General features: G+C 36.3%; 1 protein-coding gene across 1 annotated transcript; it reads left to right on the forward strand.

Moving 5' to 3' along the window:
- Positions 1–986: 986 nt before the first annotated feature.
- ppp1r14bb (protein phosphatase 1, regulatory (inhibitor) subunit 14Bb) lies at positions 987–23,244 on the forward strand. The gene is made up of 4 exons (XM_058782855.1): positions 987–1,749; positions 20,625–20,708; positions 20,828–20,860; positions 21,297–23,244. Exons 1-4 carry the CDS (start codon positions 1,549–1,551, stop codon positions 21,363–21,365), a joined length of 387 nt encoding a protein of 128 aa, XP_058638838.1. The 5' UTR covers positions 987–1,548; the 3' UTR covers positions 21,366–23,244.
- The last annotated feature ends 152 nt before the right edge of the window (positions 23,245–23,396 follow it).

A 23,396-nucleotide genomic window follows, 5' to 3' on the forward strand; every position in this document is an offset into this window, starting at 1 on the left:
CTTAAAGCTGCTCTCAGTACGTTTTGACTTAATTTGAAACATCAAATTGGCATACTGCTCTCCTTTTGTCATAATTGCAATAGTAGTAAGCTAGCATATTATTTCAAATTAAACTGTTTAGCTAACTTTTTTTGTCCCAATAGTTTCAGTGGTGACTAGATGCATTAAATTTGTTTAATGCTGCTTCTTCAACGATGTTGTTTGTTTATCTTTTATTGCTTTTTGTTTGTTTTCATACCACATATTCACATGTTTTTTTTTTAGATTCAGTCAATAAATTGTTGTATGATATTAGAGGTGCATTATTAGTAACTCAGTCAACTGTTTGACAAGGCTTGTCATGTGATGTCAATTTGCTAGCGCCCATGAGGGGGCGACCCGCTCCACATGGAATAACATGTTTGTTTGTTTTTACTAGAAGACTGGTTTGTCTGGAGGTCACAGACAAAAACGATAGTTATTGTCCACACAAACAGACGATAACATTCTGTGTATTTTGAGCGTGCTATACAGTTATGTCTTCTACCACTTTAAATGCTCAAAGCTGGGTGGATTTTGATGGAATCAACTAGGGAAAATAAATCCTGAAAGTGATTCAAACATTATTTCTTTAAGTGTAATTTTTATTTATTTTTTATTTTTTGTATACTTTTAACTGGTTGTTTTACCTTTAACAAATGAAAACAAGTTCTGGGTTGGCTAGTTAGATCCTTCTGTAACAGTCATGAGAAAAAAATATTGTTTCTCTCATACACTTTAGTTTCAAAATCTAGCAGACATTTTAACAGAGTGCAAAAGTGTCACTTGTAGAGTGCACTATCAAAGAAACCTTGTTTTTTTTATTCCTCGCTTATTTTAGCAACTTACTTGAAATAACAGGATTATCTGGTTGTATTTAGCCTGAAGTGAGGGATGGTGAACTTATTAGTCAGCGTTAGAGATAGCTAGGGGAGGGAAAGGAAGAGAGAGACAGGCTGAGGGAGGGAGAGAAAGGACAGCCGTGGCTCAGAGGGGGTTACATACACATCGCTCGTGAGGGAAGCAGAGTAGGAAGAGAGAGGAGGGGGAAAGGAAGGACAAAAAAGAAGGGGGACACTGCACTGTTTGTTTTCGTTTTTATTGCTTTGTATTAGAGGGGGGAAAAGTCTGCCTTTCTCTTTAAATGAACGGATAAATCTTTGTAAACGGCTTCCATCTTTATTTGAAGGAAAACAGTGGGCCACGAGGAAGACGCTGGAGTTTGAAGTGATTTGAGCGTTTGTGGCTTAATTACTTTCTAAAGCAAAGGGAGACACGCGGTTTGCAGTCCTGTAAGTGCTTAGCGACTTGATAGATTGTGACAAGACCAAGCAAAACAAACATCCGAATATAGAAGTAACTTTATATGACTTTAGAAATATTATTAAATAATTGCCAAATGCCATTGAGTTGTGCGAGAAGGAATAAATAGCTCTATTAGTGGCCTTTTAAATCACACTGCTCAGCAAACCCGGGAAGAAAACCTGATCTACTGTATCAGCCGGGTTATTCGCAGAATATTAGCGGACTATGGCGGCGGTAACAAGTCCAGAATCGAGCCAGCCAGCTCGCGTTTACTTCCAGACGCCCCCCGGTTCAACCGAAGAAGCCGAGACCCCGGTCCGCAAGCAAGGACGGGTCACAGTGAAATACGACCGGAAAGAACTGAGAAAGAGACTTAATCTGGAAGAGTGGATTATTGACCAGCTAACGGATCTCTACGACTGTGAGGTAAGACTCGTTTGTGAAACCTTTAACGTGTCTAATAGTTAGCTAGTCGAGACTATGAATCTTTTAGAACCATTAAATAGTAGGTAATATTGGGGTAATAGGCTATATAATAAATGATAAAGTCACCAGCAGGTCAAGAACCCATTGTATATTCATAGATAAGTGCGCTTTGTAATTGCAGCAGTGCTTAAGTTATCTTGCGCAGCCACTGTAACATTATTACGAGCCAATGGACAGAATGTAAGTGTGTTTAAGCGTCAATCTGCAGTTGACCCACATTCTATCTCCAGAGACTTTAAGCGCTAAAGGGAGAGCGCATTAGTTACTACGTTAACTGTGTTTCGACTTCTTAACTACTTGCGCGAGTTATCCCGTAACTAGCGGTGACGTCACAAACACGTACCCCGTGATCGAAAACGTCGGTGAGGCAATGGACCTGGAACTCGTAACTTAATAGTTAAATATTTTATATGGCGCGCAATTTAAATGAAAAAGCCTCTAAAGTCTGGAAAATGTGAGAAAGACCATATACCGTCTCGGCAGGGAAATTGTAGAACCGTGACAAAGGTGATGAACATGGCTTAGGCCACTCCTGTCTCTACTACACGCATTCATTTATTATAGAGATTAGATTCTTTTCCGTTCACTAAAAATAATTCTGTGACCTTTTCTGCAAGCTACATCTTTACACCAATAGGTGGCGAGAATTGTGTCCACGCCTTCATAAATGTGCATAGGCTACTTCCAACTACTATTATGTGTAAATATCTTTTGATTTATGATATAGGCCTAGCTTCTAACAACCACCACAAAAATAATCCACTCAGTTGTTTTTTTTTTTTTTTTTTAAAGTTCAGTTTAACCATGATGAACAACTCTCCAGGTAGGCCTACTTACACTATGGGCTTGTGAGACCGCAGTGTTTTAGATAGCCAAGTGGCTCCTTTTCAGTGCAAGTAAAAGGAAAATCTAAAGTGTATTTTTTTTTCTCTTTTTTAAAATACTGGTTTGTGAAGGCTTTGTTTACATGAAGTCAAAGATGAGTGAAGAGATTAACTATAATCCTGTTTCAGGAGGAAACCTCCAGCACTTTGAGGGAAAAAAAAAAGAAGAGATGAACATGTGGTTTGGTATACTCCTCATGTCTCTCGTACCCTCCCCCAGTCTATAAACCACACAACCAGAAACAAACGTACCCTCTTGCTTCCTCACGTTATCCAAACCCATGTCAGCATGTTAAATCCGCTTTGCCAACTTTCCTAGCTTTTTAGTGAACAATAATGTGTGACGTGGCAGTCCCTTGAGAGTCTTAATCCTTTTCATTTAAAACTACTTAAATTGTCAGAAGCAAGATACGAGTTTTGGCGTGGAAGGAGCCAGCGTGGCATACTGCCATAGGGAGAAGCAATCAAGTCATTATAATCTCACTTTCCGCACAGCAAGTGTTTGGTTTCCCTGGATATGGAGTGTGTAGTATTTTAAAAGACTAGACAGAAACGCTTCAGTAACAATGTTACAGATGTGGCTTGGTGTTAAGGAAAATTGCTGTGGATAATAAAAGGGAGGAGAAAACAAAAATACAGACTGGGAGGGTGAAGCATGAGGCAAGAAAATCATTTTTTAAGCTCAGCTACTGTGCTTTCTTGGCATGATTGACTGAGTCACTGCCTTAAACTGAGACATCCTCGGATAATGATGTAAAGTCGTTTAGAAATTGAGAACCGATGGCAGTATTAAACGGTTTAAAAAATGAGGATGCAAAAATCAAGGGAGAAGTAAACAGACAATCATTGATGGAGACTAACAGACGGTCTGTGAAAGATTTGGAGGGAGGGAGGTATAGAGAGGGACAGCTGTGCCTTTGGCCAGAAGCACAAAGATGGTGTTTTTTTCCCCCTCCTTCCTCTCATTAACACTCACACAGTGTGTTACACTTTGCTACATACAACTGCACTTTTTAACACATGCTGTAATTGCAAAATAAGTGTCTTATTTGGACTTTAGGTTTAAACGTCAAGAATCAAGTGTGTATATTTAAACACTCACCTTGTTGAAGTAACGGGGTTTGTCTACAACTCACGTTTGCCACTAGTTCATTCACTTTGGAATGAATCAGCAAATTTCTCCATTCAAGAAGGAGAAAGTCAAATAGGCAAAAGAAAAAGAGGATGAAGGATCTTCTGGGAGAGGCAGTTTCTGGGATCATCGGGTTGATGCCACATAATGGAGACTGCTGAACCGTGAGTCATGACCAAAGGAAATGCCAGTGACAGGCGAAACTGCAGGAAGCGTGTGCGTATGTTGTGACTCTGTGATGTTTTAAGAAGGCAGTAAAGGTCACAACAGTCGCGTGACCTCAGCTTTGGTGTAGTCCTTCTGTGTGTGTGTGCATTGATGCATTGTTTCGGGATGTTGAGCCACTCTGTTTATTGGCTCTATATTTGCTTCATGTTGAGTTCTCTTATCTCCTTCCTTCTTTACACTCAGACCTTATTTGAATACTTCAGTTCCTCACCTGCTAGTGGCTGACAGGCACACCACCCCTTCTCTTTGCACCTGTGTGTGTGCGTGTGTGTGTGTGTGTGTGTGTGCTACATGTTTCTGCATGCATGTGTGTTTTTTTGTGTAGGGGAAAGAACAGGTTTAGGCATGTCTATAATGTTGACGTCACAGAATACATATTTAAATAAACAGCTTTGCATGTCTGTTTGAAATTTGTAAAAACAAAATGCACACTGAATCTACACTACCGTTCAAAAGTTTGGGGTCAGTATTTGTTTTTTTTTGTTTAGTTATTTTAATCTATACTAATACTTTACAATATTTTTAATTTGTTGTATTTATGAAAATAAAAATAAAATAAATAAAAATAAATGCAGCCTTTGTGAGCATAAAAGACTTATATCAAAACATGAAAAATAAAAAATCATATCGACTGCAAACTTTTGAATGGCAGTACACATGACTCGTAACAACACCCAGATTCATTTTTCTGCATGTGTCTCAAAAGATTCTCAGTTGTTTACTGACTGTTTTCACTTTTGAGGTCAGTACACTCCCTTTAAGTAAACACATAGTTTTCTCAGAATTTATGTAAAAAATTATGAATCATTCAGCTGATTAATTATGCAACACATTACCTACCAAACCTTTTTTCATATTTTAGATTCATATCTTATGATTTGTCATGTTTTGACATGGGAACTTTTGCTTTTGTTGTTTTTGTATTTATCTTGATTAAATTTATTTAGTTTTTTTAACTTTCAATTTTGATTAATTTGAATTTATAATTACTGCTGACATATACATTATAATATTAGATGCACATCCTCGTAATCATATCATGCCCTGTGTTTACATTCACATACGGTACATCCTAAAGAGTAGAAGCAGCTTCTGTTTTTTTCTTTTAGACCTTTTGGTTAAGGGTCAAGAAACACGAGTTGTTACAGTTAATTAATGAATTTAAAGGTAATGTATTTAGCTAGAAGCCCAAATGTATATTAAGCAGATATAGCAGTATAAAGATGTTATTTTATAATGTAGTAGTAGCACAGTATTGGTACACTTACTAAATTCTTTCCCATCACCATTGTAGTATATGATTTGTTCTTAGTGAGAGTGTGAATTTGGATGCAGCCATTGTCTTAATTTGCTCAACATCTAATTCGACATTCTACCATTTACATAACTGTATATTTACATACCCACTAATCACAGAATCTAATTACAGAGAGGGAGAGGTGAGTATACACACTAATGCTGATGCCTTACTATCCTCACTGTAACCTAAGAGTTAGTAACCTCTCAAATGATCTCAATAAAATCATCTTGTGTTATAAACGATCTACATTTATTATGTTCTTTTCTCGAAAAGTGAACCACAGACCATTTTAAATGGTCCTCAGTTATGGACCTAGAGACTTATTGATCTGATTGTCCGCAAAAGGATGTCTTCAGTTCTTGCCTGTTCCGTTGGTCACTCAGTGTTCGTTATGTAAAAGGGCTCTGATCTGACTGGAAATAGCTTTGCCTTTTGTACACAGCCTAATTCAAGAGCAGAGGATTCAGCAAAGTGAACTAAGATAACTTCTGCAAACAGACAGACTGTCTGGCTCTTTAGCTTCTTTATAATCCAGTTAAGTAATTCTGTGTTAAAAAACAAATCTCCTTATATCAGTTCTCATCCCTTCTGAAACATTCAGACCACAATCTCCGCAATGCAAACGCATCTGCAGGGCCTGGACTGTACCTGTTACATCACCAGCCATATATTAGGTCAATGGGTGTAGTCACAGCAATATATACCCTTCAGTCTTTTAATGATACCGAAACACTTTCATTAGTCTAAAGGGTTTCGAGTTAATTACCGCTAGAAACCTGTAATTACAGAAACTAGAGCAGCAGAGCACAGTGACTTTCCTATTTCCCTCTTTGATTTCTAGCTTCATGTAAATGCTGGATTATGCAGAAGTGGATGTTTCTTTTCAGTGTTTGTCGGCCATATTTGCTGTTACTAAAAACTCTTGTTAATGGAAGTGCCCTGTTTTGGAAGTACTTGGTGGAATTGTGGGTGACTTATAGTGAATTGGACTTTCAATCAAGTATGAATAAAATACACATGCGCACACACTTGCAGGCGCCCAGACTGAATATCCTAAAGTGCTCTGATCTAGGGAATATGATGAACGCTTGCTTGCTTTATTCCGCTCCAGAAACAACAGACGAGAGAAAGAGAGAGAAGCTAGCAGGTGTTGCCCTGTTGGTGTTTCTCTTATCACCTCTGCTTTTTCTCTCTTTTCCCCTCCAACATGTTCTATCTTTAGAGAGAATGACCACATAGCCAGATTTATAAAGACTAAAGCACAACTCTTTGTACAATGTATTTGGTTCGAGGTCTCATGATATTTTATAAAATAGCGTACATCAGTTCTAATTTTTGAAGCCTGTTTATTTAACACAGAACTTTTTTGTCAGCCCTCAAACCTAAAATATTTACTTGAATTATCTAGTGAGGTTTGAAATCAGTATTTTAATATTTACCAAACACATCTGCATGTTCATGGTTCTCTGATGTTGGTTAGTGGTCACTAATGATTTGTTTTTATTTTAATATTATTCATTATTTATTCAGCTCAGTAAATCATTTTCTAACATCTCTAACAGCTTTGAAATAAATATACTATGGTAACAGAAAACCAACTAGATGTTTAAGATGTTTAAACACACAAAAGTGTTTGAAGTGTATGATGCTAAAGAACACAGAAAAATGGTTTTATGAACAGTTTTCTGTCCTATATTGTTTCTATTGAAACAGGAAGTTGGGACAGGACTTATTGAATGGCCACTATGTTTTGTTACCTGGATTTGATTAATGTTATAACTATAAATCTGTAAATTAAGTGTGCGGAGATTTATCAGAGAATGATTAGTTATGTCTAGACAGACCTATCTTTGAGGAGAGTTTTACTTGTACTTTTGCATATTAAATAATTGTGATATAACCAAATTGTTTAAACTGTGCATGGAGTATCTGATATGACAGACTGTTATTTAAATTTAATTTAAATTGTATGATCATTTCTTCCACCCATATTGTTTTATGCAGAAGTGAGTTATTTCATGTGAATGTGCGAGATTCATTAACTTGTATAGGTACAACCCGAATTCCGGAAATGTTGGGACATTTTTTAAATTTGAATAAAATGAAAACTAAAAGACTTTCAAATCACATGAGCCAATATTTTATTCACAATAGAACACAGAGAACATAACAAATATTTAAACGGAGAAATTTTACACTTTTATCCACTAAATGAGCTCATTTCAAATTTGATGCCTTCTACAGGTCTTAAAAAAGTTGGCACGGGGGCAACAAAGGGCTAAAAAAGCAAGAAATTTTGAAAAGATTCAGCTGGGAGAACATCTAGCAACTAATTAAGTTAATTGACATCAGGTCTGTAACATGATTAGCTATAAAAGGGATGTCTTAGAGAGGCAGAGTCTCTCAGAAGTAAAGATGGGCAGAGGCTCTCCAATCTGTGAAAGAGTGCGTAAAAAGATTGTGGAATACTTTAAAAACAACGTTCCTCAACGTCAAATTGCAAAGGCTTTGCAAATCTCATCATCTACAGTGTATAACATCATCAAAAGATTGAGAAACTGGAGAAATCTCTGTGCGTAAGGGACAAGGCCGAAGACCTTTGTTGGATGCCCGTGGTCTTCAGGCCCTCAGACGACACTGCATCACTCATCGCCATGATTCTGTCATTGACATTACTAAACGGGCCCAGGAATACTTCCAGAAACCACTGTCGGTAAACACAATCCGCCGTGCCATCTGCAGATGCCAACTAAAGCTCTATCATGCAAAAAGGAAGCCATATGTGAACATGGTCCAGATGCACCGTCGTGTCCTGGGGGCCAAGGCTCATTTAAAATGGACTGTTTCAAAGTGGAAAAGTGTTCTATGCTCAGACGAGTCCAAATGTGACATTCTTTTTGGAATTCATATATTGACATTCTTTATTCATATATATTAGTTTATTTATAGTTATTTTCAAAGTTCTTGTTAAAAACTTAACAAAATTAAAAATATTTTGTTTATCATTTCTGCACAGGAGGGACTTGGTGTCCTTTCCAAACAAAAAGGACATATATCGGTATCAGACAAAATGATTTGAAAAATATCGGCATATCGGCAAAAATTCAATATCGTGCATCCCTATAAACATGCCCCCGTCCCAACTATTTTGAGACCTGTAGCAGGCATCAAATTTGAAATGAGCTCATTTTGTGCATAAAATTGTAAAATTTCTCAGTTTAAACATTTGTTATCTATGTTCTATTGTGAATAAAATATTGGCTATTCTTTTAGTTTTCATTTTATTCAAATTTAAAAAACGTCCCAACATTTCCGGAATTCGGGTTGTAAATAACTAAAGAATAAAAAGTTCAGTAATTGTTAACTAAGTGTGATACAAAAACGTGTGTTCATGGTTATGTAAGTAGTGTATTAAATTAATATGATAATGTTTACCAGTTTGCAGTACTTTTTTGTACAGCTACAGAACTGAAGTGGGTGACACCGGAAGCTTCACATTTAAGTTAAAACTGGCCACACCTAAAAACTGTTGCTAAAAATATGGAATTCCACTTTAGAGATAATTCTATATTTACTCACCACACTCCAGTGCTGAATAATCAGACATTTACTTTGGTTGCACATATCCTGAAAGAGAGGATGCCAGAGAGTGTAAATGATTTCCATTCAGATTAAGGGAAATGAATTTAGACTGAGCCAAAATATATTACTTGCTTTTTAGCAGTCTTAAATCTCTTAACAGTTCTGTGGGTTTGCCAGTTGATTAAGCTTGTGGACTGATTGTGATTTCTTTCATTGTGTGAGGTCATTATGGTTTATCTTAATTAGGCCTCTCTGCTTGTCACAGACTCAACAATCCATCCAATCACTACTAGCGCTTACATTTTTCTTTGTCACAACAGACTCTCTCAGTCCATCTGGATTCTTTTCTCTAATGGCTGTTTGTGATTCTCTTTTTCTTACATTTTTGTCAAGAAGGAAGTGGAAGGTCAGATGTGCAGTGGCCTGTTGATATTGTGTTTGTGTTAAGATGAGCTGCAGTATCTCTATGGGAACAGCTCCCATATGATTTGGTCTCTTGTATAAAGCATGCTCTCCCTCCCTAGAGGTCATGGTATTTGCTACATAATGTGAACATTTTGTTTACAATAATTCATTAATTTAATTTCCATATAGGGGTGTAACGGTACATAAACATGACGGTTTGGTACGTCCCTCGGTTTTGACATTGTGAATATATATTTGTATGAATGTATGTTTTAAACAATGGCTTACTGAAGAAATAGCTTTTTCTTTAAATAAATTCAATTACAATTAAAATTTTCTTAGGGATAAAAATCTACCTCAGCTTCTGCTCTAAACTATAAACCACATCAACGAGCGAAAAAGAGCGAGGCATTTATTGTTTGAATTTCTTGAAAAAATTGAATGATGTGTACCGAACCTAAAGACCCTAAAGACCCAAAATTATTGGTATGAATAGGCCCACATGTACCGTTACACCCAGTGGTCGAATTGTAAAAAAAAAAATAATAATAATAATAATTCAGGGGGGATATTGTGGTCAATTTCTTTGGCTAATTTTATACAACAATTACAAAATTTGTCTCAATTTACAATTATAATTTTTTTATTTCATGAAAAATTTGCCTTATCAAATGACCTATTATTTATAAGCTTTTTTTTCCTTCTGGGGATTGAAATGGAAGAATGTTGGTCAATACTGATAATTTAAACAATATATCCCTGTCATGGATAAATAAATATGACAAAACCACCAATAAGTAAATTATTTTTTGAATCATTCAAATCAAACGATAAATTCAAAACGGCTGATTCAATTAGAAACAAAACAAGCGAGTCCATCAGAATGGACCTTTGAATCCGGCTCACTTGATTCGTTCAAAAACAGATTCATTCAAGAAACAAAACGTGTCGCTCTGCACTGTTGTATAAAATTAATAGCCTAGCACATTTGTGCTCGTGCACATGTGCAAAACATTGCTTGTGCAATGAATATAAAAAGAAAAACCTTTTAATATAATTATAAGGGCATTCTAACTGCATTTGAATAGGTTGCGGAGTGAATACTTTTGGACTCTCGAGGAGTTTTGGTTTGTTTGTTTGTTTGCAAAGTCGGGCATGACATAGGCTACTCGATAATGTCAGCTCTCCTATCGTCTCTAAGTCCCTGTCACACATACAGCACAATAACATTATGTCAGGGCAATGTCTAAATTCTAATCAAGGAAAAATCATACCTTCTGTTGTCTTCTTTTTAAAGAACTTTAAAAGTTGCGCTTGAACCATTTTGTAAGAAAAATGACGAAGACTTGCTTCAGCTTGTGCGCAGCTTGTTACAGTACTAAGTTCTGATTGGCCAATGGCTGCTATTTACTTCGTAAATTATCACAAGTAGATAATTTTAACATTTGTATGATGCATAATTACATAATTTACATAATACACATTAATGATCCAAAGGGGATGGTAAGGGGGGGATGGTAGTTTTACAGAGGGGATGCTTTTTGTCATTTTTTTTCAACCAGGGGGATTCCATCCCCCCTCATCCCCCCTGGTTACACCCCTACACTCTAACATACTACAATCTAAGCTACTTGTGTAATACATAATGATAGAAACTATTTTTAAACAAAAGATCGGTTCCTTTCTCTTTATAGCATTGCTGTTGTTTTAATAAAGGTAAAATGTCTTTTTTTGTTCTAATGAAAGGAAAAAGGCCTGCTTACTCCTGTGTGTATTCGTCAGTGTGTTATCTGCTGATAAGCCCCCAGTGTGTGATGAGAGTCAACGGGTGTGTGGAAATACACCCCCACCCCTCACTGGCCCACTTCAGCCCAGCCAGAGGCCTCTCTCCTGGGGCGGCATGTGTCCCTAGTCCTCCTCTCCCAGCTTTCTGTTAGCACCATTGCTGTCTGTCATACAGTCAGACTGCAGCCAGCGCTGAGAATAAATCAATAGTACAGCACTGTGTGTGTTTACATGAGATAGATCAGAGGTTAGTAAAGTGAGCTGTTTGAGGTGGAGAGTTAACGATTCAGAGCAAATTTCTGTAGGTTTTAGACTTGACTTGAGACCTCTCATCTCTCTTATCTCTCTCATTTAGCTCAGAATTCACCTGAATGCTATAATACTATACTATAGTAATTGTATGTATTATTACATGAATGGCGCGAAATGGCATTTGCTGAGCACCGCTTTCTTTGATTCTTTCTTTGGCCAATTATTTTAGTTGCACAAAAATATGCTGCTTTGTTGCAAACTAGTATTTGTTTTATTATAGCCATATTAAGCACACTGGTTTGTAGAGCAAATCGTTTTGTATACTGCACGTTTTATCATTTTATCATTTAGTGCACTGTTAACCTTCTGGTTATTTACCCATTGACCTTAATCAGGTTCGATGCCATGTTGAATTTAACACAGATGAAAACGAAGCTGTAAGGGATAGACTTGAATGCACTGTGAAACTTAGAACTTTCAAAACTGTTTTATGGCGTTTTGGTGTATAGAGAGTTGGTGAGTTGTTAAACAACATTACGATCTTTTGACCTCACTTTACTTCTATCCCTCACAGCCTCGGTTTCATTCCTATCAACTAAATTAAATATGACGCCACCATGACTAAGGTCTGTAGGGTTTAATGAATAAGAATTCTCACACATTCACAGGAAGTAGCTTACTTCCATGTTGAAAAATAAGGCGAATTGCAGCTTATTTTTAGTTGACCATAGAAATGAATGGATAACTAGTAACCAGAATTTGTTTTCTTTTCCATTGGTGGGCAGAACCTCCTTCTTGTGGACTGTGCCAGACTCTGTTTCAGGGCACTGGTGATATTGTTTATTTTGTTACTGATAAACCATTAATTATCAACCTCAATTGATAGATTAAACTTGGAAAGTGAAGATTCCTAAATGTGAATTTCTTGTCTATTTGTATGCATTCTTTAATCTTTTCCCCTCACATATCTTCATGCAAAGCCTGTTTTGTGTTAAATGTCCTACTTTGTCAAACTGAACTCTTCCCATCTTCGGATTAGCCAAAAAGACTCTGCTGTGTCTTGTTCCTTTGTTTCAGACAGCTAAGACGTCAGCAATGTTCACCATCATGTCTCTTTTCTTGGTTATCAATTTCATGCCATCTTAAACCTTTTTATCCACACATGTATTTACTCGCATAGTCCACACATCATGACATTTTATTTTTTCTTTCTGCGTATTGCTCTTGCAGCTCAGGATGTGTTTTTTTTACCAACAGATAAAATATCTAAAGGAAATTCTGGAATTACTCCTCCAGTTATGTTGGATATTGTTGTGCAATGATGAGAGCTGTTGAATGTGCACACCTGGACTCAAACATAATTTGTCTCCTGGGTAATATTAAGCAACTTTTTGCATATGCTCACAGTACAAGCCTGAGAGAAAGAGAGAGAGAATGTGTGGGTATAAAGGCTCTTAGACTTATCGATAAATTCAAATGAGTGGAGCTGATTGTCTGATGTCTACTCATTTCCTTCTTCCTGTCTGATCACAGGTTCTCACACTGACTCACTCTTCTATGCTCTTTATCTCTGTTCCCTGATCTTATCATGGCATCAGAGTTTAACCAACTCATGCGGAAACCCCTTCAGTCATTAGCCACATGTAGAAATGCTGGCACTTGTGTAATATGTGATCAGATATCAGCTATCGGGCATAAATATATCTGTCAGCGCTGAGCACATATATACTTGCATCAGAGCGTAAAGAATGTAGTACAACATGTGTTCAGATAGATGGGTCACTTCAAACTCACCTAAACAAAAGGCACATCGACAGCTTGGTTAATATTTTAGGCAAGAGTAGGGTAAGATGTATCATTGGTGCATAATTTTTGTGATATAATTACTATATATCTATGGGTTTATTTATATGCAGTATGACATACAATATAGAAATAAACAGAAAAACCAGTGTCAGTATTGCAAATTGAAGAATCTTTGGTTTTATTTTGAATTACTTGTTAATAACTTCAGTTTTTAACTACAAAGCAGCTTCGTGTCATTAAGTTCAATTATTCAGCAAACCTCATTCAATTTTTTCAATTGATAAGTTTTACTGATAATTAATTAAATTTGTGGCAGATTGTTTATCCAGGCAATGAACAAAAAAAGTGATTTGCTTCATCTTCTGCATGATAAATTAGGTATTAATTGATTACTGGCAGTTGAATGTTGTTGATCTGTTTTGCCCTTCATGACGTCAATCTCTGTCCTTCTCATTTGTCATGTGAAACTCAGGACCTGTAATGAAACCCCAGAACATCCTCTGTCAGTGACATCAATGATTTTAGCTAGAACAATTATTAAAATTTTGTCTATTTCTATGAGAATAATGGAGTTCTCACCACAAACGATAACACAGAATCCAACAATACTGTTAGAATCACTTTTCAGAACATTTGATGAACAAAAAATATATATTGACAGTTAGAATGCACCTAGCTTTTAAGACCTCAAGCATTTAGTTGCAGAAGACATAACTGCAGTGCTTTTAATAAACAGAGCATTCATTCTTGTAGGAGCTAAGATAGTTATTGTTCTTTATGTGAACAGGCCTTAATATAATAGAATTGTTTCCTGACCTTGCCTGTGTAAAGTTCTGTCCAATTTTGACTTCATTGTCATGATGATGTAACCTAGTAACTTTTTCAAAATACATCAATAATACTACAATAGCATGTGAGGTAACTATCTGTAAATCACAAGGAGGTCTAAAGCACTGTTTACATGGAGTAAACTCTACTCGTGGGAACTGCGTATACACATAACTAGAAATGTATCTATTTAGACAAGTGTTCCCACCTCAGAAGGATGATTTACAAAACTACATGCTCGACATGTCTTTTAAACCCTCTAGAACACTGGTCTAGTTTACTTCCTTTGTAAATGCTTCCATTAGTTGTGATGTTTTCCATATATTTTTTACATTGATAGAGCTTATCTTTACCCAGAATATTGGATGTTTTAATGAATTGCAACTTCTGTGCTATGCTTGGAACATTTTTTTTTTATTATCTAATGCTCTTGTCACTGTTTTGGAGAAGGACATGCAGGAACTGAAAGCATTTTGGCTAAGTTCAAGTTATGTCTGGCACCTCAAGGGCCCCACTGGGGAATCCATATTGCCATCATTCTCATCCTCAGTGATAAAGACAGTTGTGTAATGTAGGTCAAAGCAGCGCTGAGTCCAAGACCCTTCTGCTCTCATAATGTCACATCAGATTCATGACTTCAAGAGACCTGTAGATGCTCATACACTCATATGTTGAATTATAAAGGTCACACGAACACAGACACGCATCTCCAGACATGAATGCAGTCATCCATAAATCCAGGGTATACATGTTCTGACTAAAGCAACTCAACACACCTGCACATTGACCAAAGCGTTGACTCACATGGACACAAAGCACTTAGTCTTAAGCTCAGACAGGCCACAGACTGCCCACAGTTCATTCACTCACTGGCTGATGAATATTATACACAAAAATAACCAGTTCCAGTCTGATCCCCCCAATACTTTTTTGTATTATCAATTACAGATTTGAGAAATCGGAATAATCAGTTTGTGAGACAGTTTATTTCAAAGTTGGATCAAACTGTATTTGATAATCAGAAGTCTGGTCTAGGGGTGCGCGATCCGATATTCAGTATCGGTATCGCTATGATACTGGAATTTTCTGCCGGATCGGGTTATCGGGCAGTCGAGGCCGATCCAAATCCGATATTCTGCGTAGCTACTATTGTGTTATTGTTAAGACCTACGAAAACCACAAAAACCATTATAAAGCACAACAAAGTTTTCATGCACTATATTTCAAGTGTTCTGAAGCCATTCCATAGTTTAATGTGAAGTACAGATGAATATTTAAGTCAAGTTGACGTAAACCCTTCTCTCCGCGGCGGCTGTCTGTCATCCTCCATTCAGCGTTCAAACTGTGTGTCGCGTTCGGTTACTAGTCAAGACGATAAAACTCTCTCCACTGTTCCTATTATACTTGATCTGTAAATAAAGTTCAATGGTTTTGCATAAAAGAATTTTATCTTGCTAGAGTTTCGTGCTGTTTCTAAATCGTGTTACTTTCTACTGGGTGTCTATGAATGGTTCTTCACAAGCATAGTAACTGAAATTTAAAACGGTTAAAAGAAAAGGCTCAATAAACTGTCGCACAGATTTAATACACTACGCATTAATATCTCTCTCCTTCCTTTGTGCTTTGAACTTCTCTATGCGGACTCCAGAGCGCTGTGACTCTGTGTTGCTTCAAGCACATCATTCTGCGCACGGAATGCGCATAAGCGCTTTATGCCGCTCTGTATTGGAGCGTTTCGTATTATAATGTTTTTGCACAATGAAAGATTATTAATAGCCTTTCTTGTTCGTCTCATCTGTCATATGGTGCTGCCTCATTACTGTGCAGTACGTTTAAAAAAATGAATTTTAATTTTACAGTAGATATATTTATATATAAATATATTACTTGTTTTCCATGAATGTATTTTACAACATTACAAAGAGCAATATATCATTTTTTACTAGATTTAGTCCTACACTTATTCACTTTTCTTTGTTCCCCAATAAATGTTTTTTTTTTTTTTCACTAATTTTAGATTTTATAAAAATAATTGTGCACTCATGGTTTTTCTAGAGTAACTTTTGCTACTGAATTATCCACTAACCTAGTTTATAAAAGTATTTTTGTCATAGATTATAATTACATATTCATTCATTTGTTGTTTTTCTTTACAGTAAAGTTGTCTATTTAGTAGATTGTGTGTAAAACACAAAAGAGCAATGAGCAGGTCAACACATAGAAATTCTACACTGATTTAAAAAAACTGCGCTGCTATCGGATCAATATCGGTATCGGCAGATACTCAGAATTTTTGGTATGGGATCGGTATCGAGCCAGCCCTATAGTCTGGTCCTGCAATACATGCTCCATTACACAGTTTTTGACTTGTACACTACTGTTCAAAAGTTTGGGGTCAGTAAAGTTTTTTTTTTTTTTACCTTTTTAGTAAGATTTCTTATGCTCATATTGGCCTAATTTATTTGATCAAATATTCAGTAAAAACAGTAATATTGTTAAGTATTATTACAATGTTCTCTATTTTAATATAGTTTAAAAAGTCATTTATTCCTGTGATGGCAAAGCTGAATTTACAGCAGCCATTACTACAGTCTTCAGTGTCACATGATCCTTCAGAAATCATTCTAATTTGTTAGTTTGCTGCTCAAGAAACATTTCTTATAATTATCAGTGTTGCAAACAGTTATCCTGCTTAATGTTTTGAGGAAACCACGATACATTTTTCAAGACTCTTTTTTTATTAACAATTTAGAACTTTTTACTGTTGCTATTGATCAATTTAATGTGTCCATGCTAAATAAATGTATGAATTGTTGCTGAATAAATGTATTTAATTATTTAAAAACATCTTACTGATTCCGACCTTTTGAAAGGTTGTGTATATACAGTGGCATGCGAAAGTTTGGCAACCCCTTGCAGAATCTGTGAAAATGTGAATAATTTTAACAAACAAAGAGAGATCATACAAAATGCATGTTATTTTTTATTTAGTACTGTCCTGAGTAAGATATTTTACATAAAAGATGTTTACATTTAGTCAAGACAAAACAATAGCTGAAATTATTAAAATAACCCCCTGCAAAAGTTTGGGAACCCTTGGTTCTTAATACTGTGTGTTGTTACCTGGATGATCTACGTTTGTTTTTTTGTAAAATATCTTACTCAGGACAGTACTAAATAAAAAATAACATGCATTTTGTATGATCTCTCTTATTTTGTTAAAATTATTCCCATTTTCACAGATTCTGCAAGGGGTTCCCAAACGTTCGCATGCCACGGTATGTGGCCCTGATCGCTGTTGGATCTCATACTTGAGTAAATAGAATGAAATTGTATTCCCATGTGTCTGAGTTGCTGACAGCACTGTTTGATTTAGGATTACTTAAAGAACAACTGGGAGCTCTTACACAACAAGTGTGCATTGCAAATAGAATATTATGCATTTTAAATGACATATTTGAACAATATATAACTACATAGTTTTTTTTTTGTCTGTAGTAAGTGTAAAAGTTGGATCTGGGCTGGAAGACGCCAAATGTGGGTTCAACACATGGAAACTAAATTATTGTTTGAATAATTACTCTCATTTTTACGCAGGAGCTATTTTTTCACAAGTGAGAAATGTGTAGCTTAAACTTCACATGAAAAAATGAAAATGAAATATTGCATTATATTTTACAAACCTGTAACTTGAAACCATAATGGTACTTCCTAATAATACATCATATAGAAATCTGCTTGTTCTTTCATTTCTGTACTGTTCTTTCTTTCAACTTCTGTTCTAGTTTTTGTATTAGTCTAGTCGAGCTTAATCCTGAAACTTGTGCGGTACATCACCTATTGTTGTCATTTACTATTATTGCTTGCAAAGTTCCTCATTTGTAAGTTGCTTTGGATAAAAGCATCTGCTAAATGACATAACATAAATGTTATAGGCCTCTTAAACATAAAAAAAAAAAAAAAAAAATACTCAGTACCTTGTCTCTAGCAAGGTATTTAACCCCTTTACCCAGGGGTCTGTGCTTCTTACAAGTAAGTCGCTTTGGATAAAAGCATTGGCTAAATGACCATTAATTGGTTGTCTGTGCATGTCGATTTGGTTCAAATGACCAGCTCTGTGGATTGAATTAATCTCTAGTTGATAGTGAGAAGCTTTTTCATTATATATAGTTTGTATTTCTTGTCTTTTGCTCGGCTTAATCTTTTTTCTTTATTTTTTTTTTTTGTAATCTTTTTTCTCGTCTCTCTGAGTGACTAGTAGCACATGGTGCCCACATGTTGTGCCTTGCATTCTTTGTCTCAGTGTCCACACACACACACACACACACACACACACACACACACGTACGTACTGTTTCACATTCCAGCCCCTAACAGCCAGCTCAAGTGGTTTTTACAGCTCGTTCGCTCCAGTGTACTCGTGCACCCTAGTCATATGTGCACTACTCGGGCGTAGACACAAATTGAAGGTTTGTTAATTCAATAGAGCAATTAAAGCTTTCATTGACATGTGACGGTGCCATGGCAATATCAGTGTGCCTGAATGAACTGTAGTGTGTGTGTGTGCTTGTGTTGGTGAGAGAGAGAGAGATTTGGGCAAGGGGTATTCAGGCAGGTGCAATGACAGCTGGTCTGGGCAGCTCAAACCAAGGGGGAGGAAAAGACTGGTGAAAAGATGAAGTACTGATAGTAGCATTGAGCACAAGAAAGGGAGCATTTGAATGAAAAAAAAAAAGCTTCAGCTCTAGAAATAGTCCTGTTTTTGCAAGTGCCTTTTGATTTTCCATTGTGAAGCAATGGGCAGTTTTATGTTCCTCGCTTCAGCGCTTGTTTCTCTAGACAGACGATATTTTAATATGCCGTATGAGTCACTGCACCAAAACCACAATGAGCTTATGCGTGTTCATAAGGCTTGTGAGTGTGTGTGTCTGGAAGAGAAAGATGAAGTGTGTTTTGGAAAAGGCTCTGAGGGAGCAAATGTTTGCAGAATAGGGGGAGAGGAAACGTGAGAGAGAAAAGGGGGGTGGGGGTGGTATGAGTCTTGTGAAGACCATTTATAGCTTTGTGGAGAGAGAGATATATTAGCTAGTCTTTATTGAAAGAGACAACTTTATAGAAAGAAACCAAATTGGGAGGCCAAATGGACGGGACGACAAAAATACAGCAGCGTATAATTGAGGTTTGGAGCCTCCACTGGCACAGTTGGATTTTTGCTTTTGGAAACACAACTAAAACTCACAGAGAGAGATAGTGTTTGAATTTGAATTTGAATCAGGGTTTTGATTTGAATTAGAGCTACTAGGGAAGTTGCTTGCGAACGGAGAGAGACAAAGGCGTCTGACTAAAGAAAAAGAAGCAGACGGATATGTTTCATGGCCAGTGCCTTGTTTACAGCCCAAGGCCAAATATGTGAACTGGACCGATAAAAATAGCCAAACATGACAGTATTTCTCAAAACAAACATACTCATCTGAATCTGTGCAAAATCACATTTGGTCTCCAAAGTTTACTTACTCTATTCAATTTCTCTTCTCTTTTTCAGTCTTGATTTTATGTCTTTGCTCATGATTAAATAACTTGCCAGTCACATCTTTTACATATTAACAGTCAATTAATGACATCCTCATCATCAAACAGTAGATCTATTTTAAGATTGATGGGCAGACAGACAGCAGGATTAATAGCAGCATCAGACTACATGTAAGCAGCATGCTAGGACAAGTCGATATGGAAATACTTATTTTAGTAAACTTTTTAAACCAGTTTTAATCCTTAGTTTAGAATGGGGAATTTAAAAAATATATATATTGTTACTAAATCAATATTGCTGAATGCAGTATATATCCTGTAATAATCTTACTGACCCTACCAAAACTTTTGAACAGAAGTGTTTGTAATTTTTGTATAACTTATACAAAAAAAAAAAAAATAGATAAGCTTCACAGGTTGTATTATTTTATTTGTTGTATAAATCATTAATACCCCCCAAAAATATTACACAATCTAGACATTTGTACTACATTCTAGGGCAAGTAGACGCTGATCTTTGCACATATCAATGAGTAACATAACCATTAATAAATTCCACAGAAGTGATAAAGTGGAAAGTAAAGCAAATGGAAACATGCCTTAATCAAACTGAAAAAAAAAAAAGCTTAGAAATTTCTTCTCTTTGTGCTGATCTGCAAACAACTTGGATGACTGATTTTGTATAAAGCATGGTTTGACCCAAAGACAACTGTTTGTGTGACACAAGAGATACCTCTAGTGTTGACAAGGCAGCATTACACCGGCCTTCATCAACTCTGATGGGGATTTAACAAGGAAATGCTATATAACTGCCTTAAAGACAGATCTTGATACACACTTACACACACAAACATTCCAGAAACCTCTGTGCAACCAGCGTCACATTGTCTTTGCCTAGCTACTCTTTCCTCACTGGGTTACTTTTCCTTCTGGGAATACTGCAGAATTTCTTAGAGCTGTAGGGAATTACTAAGAATAGTTGTGTAATTTCCAGTTAGATTTTACTTCGAATATAGACGTATCTTTGATCCAAACAGATCATCATTTCCTTTCACTTCATGTTGTTTATGCTTATGTGTCACAGGAGGAGGCGATTCCAGAGCTGGAGATTGATGTGGATGAACTGTTGGACATGGAGAATGATGTAGACCGTGCTGCAAGGGTCAAGGTATCCTTCTCAAGAATTACAGATTCAGCATTTTATCACATTTTCTATTACATCTTCAGTTTTTAACAGATTTTACATTTGTATGACTTTTTTTTTTTTTTCCTCTTATTGTCCAACAGGAACTGCTTGTAGACTGTTATAAACCTACTGAAGTGAGTACATTCTCATATCGAAGAGCAGGCAAATTATGCACATATTGTTAGCAGAATCAAATTAGACAAAGATATTTCAATTTAAACAACAACATTTTCTAATAATTCAACAGCCTGCCATCAATTATTCTGCTTATACTATGGTTACCACTGTCTACTAACTACTTTAGCTGTGCGTTTCCCTGAAAATAACTGCTCACTGTAGATTGTGAACATACACTGATTTGTCAACCAATCAGATTCAAGCATTCAACGGCCCCGTAGTATAATTCTCATTGTAATGAGGATAAACACAGATAGGTGATTTGTACAGTTTTAGGACTTAGACTGTTGTAATTGTGTGAAAATCTGCAGAATCTGAAGTGCCAACAGCCCACCTCTCTGTTAAATTTGTTAAAAGTTTTTGTTGTTGTTGTTTTTTTTCCCCCCTCTGTAGGAGTTTGTAGCTGAATTGCTGGACAGGATCCGTGGCATGCAGAAGCTCAGTACTCCTCAGAAGAAATGAAGCTTCTCCCACCTCCACCTTTCCTCAACCAATCTCATCCCTCCTTTTCCAATTTTAGGGGGCGTGACCTTTCACCCCTGAGCAGGTGCTCATCCAATCCCATTGCCTCTTTTGCATCCATTGGGGAGGAGGTGGAGGCAAAATTATGGGAGATTCAATCAGATCCTTATAAGCAGGGCTTATTTTTCTCATTTTGTTGATTTTATTTGTATTATTTTATTCTATTTCACTTTTTTTGTAAAGGGGGGGGGGGTGTCATTGTTTTGAAATGTTTTGAAATGTATTTCATGTTAGCATACATTACTATGCATATTATCTTTATGCATAGAATGGTTTTATTTTGTGAATTTGGATTTTTGTTAGAATTTTGTTTTCATTGGGTTTCAAAGCTCCCTGCTCTGTCTTGATGAACACATGGACTGAAACCTTTTGTGAAACTGTGATGATACTTGGTTTAAAATCACATCGGAAGAGATTAGACAGAAGCGGCCTTGTGGATTTTTTTCCCTCTGTTTTTGATTCTCCTGTTCCTTGAATAAGTGTGCAGGAACATTCATGGACATTTTAATTAAAAAAGGAAAACTAATAAAGAGAGTGATTAAAGCTGATTTAAAGTGAGGGAGTTACTTTGGATTTGTGGTATTAACAGGGAAGGGAGCTGTGTGTAGAAAAAAAAATGGGGCTTTGATTCTTGTCTTTAATTTTCCCATCTTACACATACCACAAACACGCATGCACACACACACACACACACATACACACAGAAATTCATGGGCATCACCACCCTCAGGGATCAGGAGAAATTACCACACACATACACATAACCACAGCTGTGGCTCTTAGGCCTCACACACATCTACAGATGTGCACACTGACTTTTCCAGAGGCCGATTGGGAGGGACTGGAGAGCAGGCTAGACGAGCTGCAGTGCGTCACGGTCACTGCCAAACGTACGTTTAGAATTAGTCCTCACACATGACTCTCCTAAATCATCTTTCAAATGAAGCCATCTGCTCTTTTTGTCTCAGCCAATCAAACATTATAATAAGAGGGCTAATAGTCTCACTCAGTGCTCTTGAAAGTCACCAATCCAACATTTCCAGCAGGTGTTTTAGGAGAGCTTTTCCCATAACGTACACATAACTAACACATCACTAGCATTTGTAGATATTAGACATTCATTGATGATTGATTGATGATGCTCCTCATCTCATTTGAGTTCACTTATGAATTACATGAAGTCAGGTACACTGACAACTGTCCTGGATGCTTAACAAATATTTCTCTCTTTCTCTGCTCACTCTTTTTTTTTTTTTCCTATGTGCATTTCAATTTTCTGTCTTTATTTCACCTGCTTCTCAGCATTTCATTCTTACATGAGTCGCTCTACCTATACTTTCAGATGTTGCCTTAGGTTACATTTATGTTATGACAACCAAATGAATTTAATCATGTTTGAGGAACATACAAGAAAAATAGCTGCAAAAGTGGAAATCTTTTTGAATTTTTAGAATTAAAGGTTCTTGTACTTTCAATTATTATTATTTTTTTTCTAGATAAGGAAGTTATATACCAAGCAATTTTTAGATGCATTAACTATTAACATAAAATTGAGTCATCAGTTGTTTTTTATCAGTGCTGTTGATTTTTCTTTTCTTTTCTGTGTCTGATGAGACAGGAGGATTGAAAAAAAATCGATTGGATTTATAAGAGAAACAATAATATGAATTTAGGGGAAATGTAAGCAATTGAGTAAGACTGTACTCGAGACCATACCTTGGGGAGAAAAAAAAAATCTTGTAGCAATACTAAACTGTCTTGGTTTTTTGCCCAATTTTCTTACACTTTTATGCAACTTTAATAAAAATTTTAAATTACATTTTTGTGTGGCCGTTTCCTTTTCTTTACTTCACTGATTAAAAATTCTTCTAAAATGTTTTTCTAAAAATATGTTTCTCTTCTGTCCATTAGCCGTTAGTTCAAGTCGGTCTTTTGGGGGAAACCTTGTCAGTTGGTAGAAAATTCATGGAT

This window comes from Onychostoma macrolepis, chromosome 07 (assembly GCF_012432095.1).
Source record: "Onychostoma macrolepis isolate SWU-2019 chromosome 07, ASM1243209v1, whole genome shotgun sequence".
NCBI lineage: Eukaryota > Metazoa > Chordata > Actinopteri > Cypriniformes > Cyprinidae > Onychostoma > Onychostoma macrolepis.